This window comes from Phytophthora sojae, assembly GCF_000149755.1.
Source record: "Phytophthora sojae unplaced genomic scaffold PHYSOscaffold_1, whole genome shotgun sequence".
Classification (NCBI taxonomy): Eukaryota; Oomycota; class Peronosporomycetes; order Peronosporales; family Peronosporaceae; genus Phytophthora; species Phytophthora sojae.
In genome coordinates this window covers 11782850-11791871 of record NW_009258115.1, presented here as the reverse complement: position 1 = coordinate 11791871, position 9022 = coordinate 11782850, and the positions used below count along the sequence as shown (strand labels likewise).

The following is a 9022-nucleotide window of genomic DNA, read 5'->3' as shown; positions in this document are numbered from 1 at the left end:
AAGCGGTTGGCGATACCACGCCACGACAAGGAAAACGCGGTGCAAGTCCGATCTGCTTGCGTACAAGTAGCGAATGTTTTCGGATTCAAGCAACAGCATGGTAATTACAAGTTTAGTTTACCAAATGCACTACAGGCAACCCGGAGCGTTGCTCCGGGAGGGTACACAGGTCGACGAATAGTTTCATGGACGATGATAACGGATAACAATTGAGTAAATCCCAAAGTTGTGTTGTTTTTAATCCTTAAAAGCACTACCAGCCCAACTCTCTAGTTGATTCTAATATACTGCGCCTGATTCGCAGCCGCAGCATCTGCCCGAGAATGCGTACTTGAACAAATAGTTGCACACATCGAAGTGTATCGATACGGAAATGATGTTTCAGCCAAACCTTTGTGAGGCTGGTAACCAGCAAGCCCCGCTCTTCTTTATCATGGTGGGTTCTCAGGAACCGAAAGTCACCAATTGAGGTTGCCTCGTCTGATGAGGCCATCGGTGACATAACATCCTGGTCAGCGTCCAATGGCTGCGTTGGCGCCAGCAACGAGAGAGCTATTTCATTCATTTTGCGGGTAAGGTATACTGCGCTCATTTTTGTACTATGTCTTGTGCTACAGTAACGATCAGACGAGAGAGCTACAGTAGCGGAACGAAAAAGAGACGCATGGTGCACTGATCTTGACCTTTTAACTTGAGGATGTTAGCTAAGTGACAATAATGATCCTCAATTCAAAAACAAAACAAACAAACAAGCTTTTAACTTGAGGGCTTGGGGGTAAATTGTGGGATGAGGAATACGCTAATGGGCCAATTCCTTGAAAGTGGTCGCTTCAACGCAGGGAAAAAATGTCTTCTTCAAACGAACGATGCTCGTGTCACCGTCGAGTTGAGCTGATTGGTTTGGCAACAGACACGAGGTAGGCATCTTCGGCTAAGAGTGATTGGGTATTGAGCAAATTGACATGTAAAAAATGCAGCCTGCACCTAGACAAGTCATGTTGTTCATCTTCAGCTAAGCTTGGTCGATTATGGCGCAAATTGATACGCCTTCAGCGAAGCCATGACGCTCTCATAGTGTACTAGAGCGTCCGTAAGTGTTTGAATGCAGGTTTTGGATAATAATAAACGATTAGTATCAACCTTTGGTAAATAATGTGCATAAATCTTAGCATTTATCGACGGGTACCCGATTCGGGCAGATATTAGCTTAAACATTACAATTAAGAAAGAGAGACCCGGTTTGGTACCCGGTTTTGGAAAGTTACAAGTTTTTTGCCGGGGCCAAGCACAGCTCTTCGACCTGTGAATAGGCAACCCGGAGCGTTGCTCCGGGAGGGTACACAGGTCGACGAATAGTTTCATGGACGATGATAACGAGTGGTTATCTCCCTAGGGCTAGGCCTTGTTATACTTGATCACACTATAGAATGGGGACGACGTCCCTCCCAGCAGGTAACTTCTCGTTGATAGCAAAAAATAGTCCATAAGGCAAATTGTGCTAGAGGGGCGCTATGGAGCCACCGGGACTACAAGTCGAGCTCGATGAAAGCGCTAATGCAACGTTAGACCGCTGCCGCGAGGCAAGGCCTGCCAACACAACCCGCGCGTACGCGCCCAAGCAAAATGAGTTTAAGGCTTGGTGTGATCGAAAGGGCTTTCACGAAACTACGCGCTACCAAGTGACTGGAGCCAAGATGCACCTGTGTCTTAGTGAGGAAGTCTTAGATTGAGAAGTCCGTGTGAAGAACGCAACACGTAAGGTCGGCGTGGCGACCGTGGAGATGTACGTGAACGCGATTTCTGACTTGTACAACGACCAACAGAGCAGAGGAGTAAACACGCATCCGCATCCGAGAAACGCTCTCATCAAAGCGCTTTTGACGTCTTTCAAGCGCGAGAAACATGAAAAGAATAAGCGGGAGATCGAGGTGTTGGATCTTTGCTGGACGGCTACTGTACAACTGATGATTTGGTGGCAATCTCTCGCTACTATATGAACGGCAGTGACTTACGGAACAGAATAAGCCATTTTCTGTGTCATTCATGTTTATTGGGAGGCGAGTCTGCCCGCAATTTGGAGCTACCTGATTTGTTCAGCGTGGAGCTCGAGCACGAGGGTTTCACGGAGTGCCATGCCCTCGTGATGATCATGGAACAGGGGAAGACTAACCAGTATGGACGCCGCGAATTTGGCTCGTGCATCCGACACCGCAATGTCGAGGTTTGCCCTATCGGTGCCCTTGGTCTGTACCTCTTTTTCCGATGGAGTGTTCAACTGGAGGCTGTTCCTAATTTTCTGGAGCCTGCTCTGTGGTACAACGTCAAAGTTCTCAAGGCAGGAAAAATAACAACAAAAGCAATGACATACCGAGCACATTACGACGCTACCGTAAAATTCTTTTCCACCCTTGGTCTGCACTCTAAAGCTAAGACCCACGCTGCCCGAGGATCTGGATCCAGAATGGCTGAGCTAGCAGGAGCAACAGAGTCACAGATTAGACGGCTTGGGCGCTGGAATGCTGGAGCCATGGAAGGGTGTTACCTGACGGCTTTGCCTCGTGACGCCATGCGCTCACTCGCTGGGTTTCCCCCGGACCGGCGTTCGTTCCTCCTGATAGCCTGCAGCGCGAAGTGTTCCCGTTTGTCGAAAACTACATGGCTGCATACGTAAAACAGTCAGCGCCTTACATATCAACTGGTGGGGGTTTGGAATTACTACTGTACCTTCGGGTGGTCGTCAGTATATAGCCGGAACGGGTCATTGTGTCCACTCTCATTTTCTCCCGATATAAGAACACTCTGGTACCCATTCCTCTAACCACAACCACAGCTTGCCCATTTTCTCTTCAACACTTTAAAACTCTCCAGAACACTTCTTATCCTCCTTAGATTAAAAGAGCACTTCTCTACTTCCCACGATATCCAAACATCTTCTCGTTAAGTAAAAGCTTAGAGCAAAAAAAGAAGTCCTCATGGATTTTCTAAATTTCAGAATAATCTCTGAAATTCAGAATTTATTGGAAAATTCAGATTTCAATAAGTCATCAATTTGTGCCTACGTCTGAGTCTCGCTCAATAGTCATTGCTATCTTAAGGGAAATTTAATAATATATAGGATACGATGTGCAATTACCTAACTAAAGACGGAATCATATGCAAGCTGTCGCCGAAGAAAGACATTTGTCATATGCATCGGAAGTATTCGATTATCGATCACAAAAGTAATGAGATTCGAAACTTGAACAAGTCAATCGCGAAGGCGAAGATGACTAACAAATCGCTACGCAGTGAAGTTAGCCATCTCAAGGATGATATAGTCTTTCTTCAATCAGCTCTCAAGGATAAAGAGAGTATCATATCCTCAATGAAGAAAGACTATGACCAATTCATGTCAATCAAGCAATTTGAGATGAAGAAAGCTCGTTTATCGAAATATGTCCACGATATGACTGACATATACAAGCTAAAATCGTTTTGCAGAACGAAAGTAAACGTGTTGACACTGTCAGAGATTTTCGGAGAACATGACGACTACTGGAGACACTACAACGAGCTGCGAATTCAAAGAAACAAGCTGTGCCATGAATTTTAGTCCATCTTAACAAAAAATATATGCTAGTATATCCAACGAGACTAAACCATGAAGCGCTACAATACAAAAGAAGAGAGACTCAACGCGAGACGAGAGGCGAATCGGAAATACTATCAGCGAGCTCGCGAACGTAGACTCGCTAAGCAACACCAATACTATCTAGATCATAAAGATGAGATTAACAAGAAGGACAAAATCAGATATCAGCAAAAAATACTAGCGATTAGCGATTAATCGATGAATATTTTTTGCTACTATTAGTATAACTGAGAATTTTCCAATTGATCTTAAGTGTATTTCCCCTAGTAATATATCCACATAGTAAAAGGAAAATGCCAATCTCATCAGCCCTTAAGAAAGCTCAAAAGCACCGTAACGACCTATACCGGTTCGCAAAGAGTAAGAATCTGACTATCCATTGGGATATGAAGACAAAGAAGATGGAGGAAATTGTCAATGCGTTCAAGAGCAAGAAAGCTATGACTATCGTCAAGGCTTTCAAATCATCGAAGCTTAACAATGATCAATCAACTCTCAAAGTCATCAACACTACAACTGGAAAGGTCAACGTATCGCTAAGTCGCTTCAATCGCATTCGGAAGCAGATTGTATCGCCAGCTGATAAGAAGTTGCTAATTCATATCAAGGGTTCGGATGGTAGAATCGCGAAGTCATACCACCTCAACGATCGCGTTGTAAATATCAACAATCTTTTCATTGACGAGGATACTCAATATAGCTCGGGAGCTGACGTTGAATTGAATATTCTACCTACAACGACCATTGAGACTGAATGGCTACCAAATCCTAAGCGATCTCGATCAGAGCGCAAGAATTTCTTTCGATATCTGACGAAGGCCGACTACAATCTAGAGGCATTCCAAGTGTATTCAGATGACTTCTTGTTTGAAGATGAATACAACGACGCAGCTTCGTACCGGGCGAGAGCAACGACGACGAGGCAGCTAACTATCCGTGCTTTCTGTTTGCGCTATACAAGGCAGGAGCAAACCCAGATCTTGTGAAGCGGATCTCACAGACAATGTTAAACTCGGGAGCTACTGTTGATTTCATTCGGAAAACCGCCAAGGCTTTCAACATTTGCATCTCTGTTAGACAATTTCGTGTCAATCAGAAGACTGGCAGATGCAATAACGACATAACGATCTATGGCGATAAATGCAACCCGATGTTTATCCTCGGTTCTGTTGGTGAGCATCTATTCGCTATTGCGCCGACCAACATCACCAAAGGTGCTCTCGATAACCCCGATCTAGTTGCCGAGCATGGACGAACTGATTTCCGAATCAAGGGAGGGAGGGTTGTTTTCAACGATAAAAAATCTCTTTCCTCGACAGCTATGGGGTCGTTAGCTATCTATACCACCACCGCGAGACTCTCCTGTCGCCTATCACGCAGCGAAATATGCCTAATTTTCTCAACAACAAATACCAAGAGGTGTGCTCACTGGATGAGGGAGACTTCAGTGATTGCAACTTCAGAGTCATGGGTCGCGTCCCAGGAAAAGAGCTTAAGCTCGGTCAGGCTGTATTTAGAGCCTTCAACAGCAAGACGCGTGAGTTCTATGATGTCCGAAAATACAACGTGATCTACTTCGACTTCGAGACCCTGGTTCTCAACGGTATTCATGTTCCACACTGCGTATCATATAGCATTTCAGAGTTCAACGAAAACTCACCATCTTCTCAGACATTCAGTGAGACGAGGAACATCTATGGCTTTGGCTGCGAGACGCAATTCCTAGAATCGCTTCCGTCCAACAGCAAGAATCTCCTCTGGGCTTACAACGCTGGCTTTGATGCTCGTTTCCTGCTAAAACATATGAGCTACAAGTCTAAGGATACTAATATGATTGATTGCGGCTCTAAGATCAAGCAAGTTCACGGCTTCTATAAAGGACGTGAGATTATTATTAAGGATTCGATGTCCTTCCTTGCTGGAGGGTTAGCTAGACTCCCTAAGATGTTCAAGGACGCGTCGTCGTCTTTATCGCTTGAGAAGGAGTGCTTCTCTCATGCTTTGATGAACGAGAGCAACTTTAGACCCCTCTGGCCTCTCGAGTATCTTGATTCATACGACAACAAGGACACCCTCATCGATAATGCTTCTAAGATAGGAGCTATCGTTGATGATAAGTTAGATTGCGAGATGTATGCTACTCACTACTGCAATCGCGATGTTGATGTACTTAGAGTATGTTTCGAAGCTTTCCGTGCCCTGGTGAAGGAGGGGTTCGATCTTGACATCTATCGATTCCTCAGTGTATCATCTCTCTCTCTCTCTCTCTCTCGCATATCAACACAACGAGGGCTGCTTCGATGACTGCTATGAAATGAATTCGGTGCTACTAGGCTTCTTACGCCAAGGAACCGTTGGTGGGCGAGTGATGGCCCGCGATAACGGCAAATATCACCTGAAGCACAAGCTAGCTGACTTCGATGCGGTATCTCTATATCCATCTGCTATGAGTGAGCTCCCGGGCTATGTCAGAGGCAAGGGAAAGCTTTTCAAGGAGTCGATCCCTTCTGATGCGGACTACTACGTGGCTCGTGTCCGCTTTGAGTCTATTGATATCAAACGCCACTTTCCTCTACTGAGTTTCTATGAGAATGGATCTCGCAATTTCACTAATGATATTGTCGGCCAAACCATGATTGTAGGTAAGCAGGCTCTCGAAGACATTGTTCGTTTCCAAGGAGCCATACACACGGTAATCGAGGGTATCTATTGGAACGAAGGTTTCAACGACCAGATCACCAAGATCATCCGAAAGATGTTCAACGCTCGTCTCAAGTACAAAGTAGAAGACAATCCGCTTCAAGAGGTACTCAAGCTGATGATGAACAGCTCGTACGGCAAGCTCCTGATGAAGCCGATCGTGAAGACGAAGGTTTTCGTTAGTGGCGGCGATAAGAAGATCGATGCATACACTCGCAAGAACATTCATCGAATGATTTCGAGAACGCCAATCAGCGATAATCTAGCTATGTTTGAAGAGCACAAGGCTCTGAGTCAGCATTTCACTCCGATTCATCTCGGTATCCAGATTCTCGATTCATCCAAGCATATCATGAACAGAGTCATGTGTTTGGCAGAAGACATCAATGCGAACATATGGTATCAAGACACTGATTCCATGCACATCGACTACGATAGTGTTCCGCGTCTAGCAGATGCATACAGAGAGCTGTACAATAGTGAGTTAATTGGCAAGCAAATGGGTCAATTCCACGTAGATTTCGATCTTGCTGGATCGGAGGGCAACATCTGCGCCAAGGAGTCAATCATTCTTGGCAAGAAGAGCTACCTTGACGTTCTTTCCTGCGATGGCAACGATGCGACAGGTATTCATATCCGCATGAAAGGCATTCCCGGTAAGCTACTCGAGGGAGATGCATACGCAACATACATTAAGCTATTCAATGGTGAATCAGTATCCTTCGATTTAACCGAGCTGTGCTCGATTAACATCAACTCTAAGACACAATCAGTGTCTAAGCGTTCGAATTTTACACGCTGTGTTTCATTCGTGTAAATATAGAGTAGAGCTTACTCACAGCCATGGACTCACTATTTAAAAAAGTGTATTTTGACCCTAAAACAGGCTTTATTGGAGCTGACAAGCTCTATCGTAAGGTAAAAGCATTTGATAATAATATCACTAAGAAACAAGTATCTGAATGGTACAAGAAGCAGCATAGTATTCAACAGTTCTCGTCTCGAAGCAAGAGATTTCAGTTCAAAATTGCATCCAACAACCCCTACGAATGGCAATTAGATTTAGCATTATGGGAGAAGCAACCAATCCTCATTTCAGTGAATATCAATAGCAGAATTGGTTTTGCTACGCTATTGAAGAACAAACGAGCAGATACTGTTCTTAATGCGATTGAAGAGTTTGTTGATAAAAATGAAGTTTCAGCCATATTTTCTGAAAATGGCAGCGAGTTTATCAATAAATCTGTTGAATCATTCTTTGATGAGCGCTCTATTAGTCATGGTTATTCGATTGCCGGCTACCACACTGTTCTCGGAAAAATCGATCGTTTCATACGAACGATCAAGTCCAAACTAACTAAAATGAAGGAAATTATCAAATTCAAGATACTATCACAGTCGATATTGAATGAGGCAATCGCTAATTACAATAACACTTATCATTCAGCGATCAACGCAAAACCTTTAGAAATGAGAGGGAGAGTAATGCTAGATAATGTTGAGTACAACAAACGCCTCGTTAAAAAATAATAATACCGATATCCCACCAGGATCGATAGTGAGATATCGCTTAAAAGCAAAAACGCCTTTCGATAAGGAAGGAGCCAGATGGAGTAGAACAGCTTATGAAGTAGTTGGGTTCGATGGATTGAAAATTCGCATCAGATAAAAAAAAACAACCATATTCTTTTCAGATCTCCAAATGAGCTAAAACTAGTCAACGCAAACCCATCTGATGCGGAGATCAATGACCGTGTCAATCAATTCTGGGAGGTAGAGACTATATTGGATCATAAAAAATGCGCAACGGCAAATACAAATACTTCATCAAATGGAAGGGATATGACGACTCGTCGTGGGAGTCTCAGGATAATCTACGCTTGATCAACAAGAACGAGCGCAGTGCGTTGGAGAAGAAGTATTGGAGCACAGCTACAAGTTGAGGCTCTTGAAGTTCCATTTGGTATCCCGAATTGTTTCAACTTTCTCGAACTCGGTTGTCAGCAATCGTTTGAGCTCGTATCTTGCGATCATGATACGTCGAGCAAGCTCGGCATTTTTTTGTGATTCAACCTCGGCATCCTCTTCGATACGGCGCAGAGACCTTGTGGGCTTCCGATAACGAAGCGATTACTATTCCTGTAGCCAGAACTACTTATGGAGTAAGCACGCAAACCGATGGTACGCAAGCAGCATCTACCACTACGACGTCGACCGACACGACACCACCAAGCGAACTAACTGGAGATATTAGCATTCCAGCAACTGTAGCATCTACAGCCGCCTCTGATATGGTTAATCTAGATACTGATCGTATCATGTATCGTCCCGATGCGTCGATGGAGGAGGCGGTATCAAAACGCAAGGATAGACAAGCAAAATCGTATGAGGCTGTTGTTGAGCTATTAACTAACATGCCGGACGTTGCTACGTGGGATCTCCATCCGCTCTTCGATCCGATGCTAGTGAAGGACGGAAATGCAAAATCTCAGCGCGATCTGGACTTCCTCGGCCCAGGCGCTAAGCTATACCATCGTTGCTCTCGTCAAGCTGTACGGAAGGACAAACAAGATGATTTGATTGAGCAAATCGACTGGGAAGCTACACTCGAGTACATCCTTGATCGTATAAGATTCGTTGATGGCTATGTCAAAGCGCGAGAACTACGGGAAAAGTCAGATACTCAGCGTA

General features: G+C 44.5%; 2 protein-coding genes across 2 annotated transcripts; both read left to right on the top strand.

Moving 5' to 3' along the window:
* Positions 1-3924: 3924 nt before the first annotated feature.
* PHYSODRAFT_467336 (hypothetical protein) lies at positions 3925-4617 on the top strand (the record flags this gene model as incomplete). Its single annotated transcript, XM_009519171.1, has 1 exon — positions 3925-4617. One exon carries the CDS (start codon positions 3925-3927, stop codon positions 4615-4617), a length of 693 nt encoding a protein of 230 aa, XP_009517466.1.
* A 1328-nt stretch (positions 4618-5945) lies between these two features.
* On the top strand, positions 5946-7148 carry PHYSODRAFT_474123 (hypothetical protein; the record flags this gene model as incomplete). Its single annotated transcript, XM_009519170.1, has 2 exons — positions 5946-6210; positions 6292-7148. 2 exons carry the CDS (start codon positions 5946-5948, stop codon positions 7146-7148), a joined length of 1122 nt encoding a protein of 373 aa, XP_009517465.1.
* Between the last annotated feature and the right edge of the window lie 1874 nt (positions 7149-9022).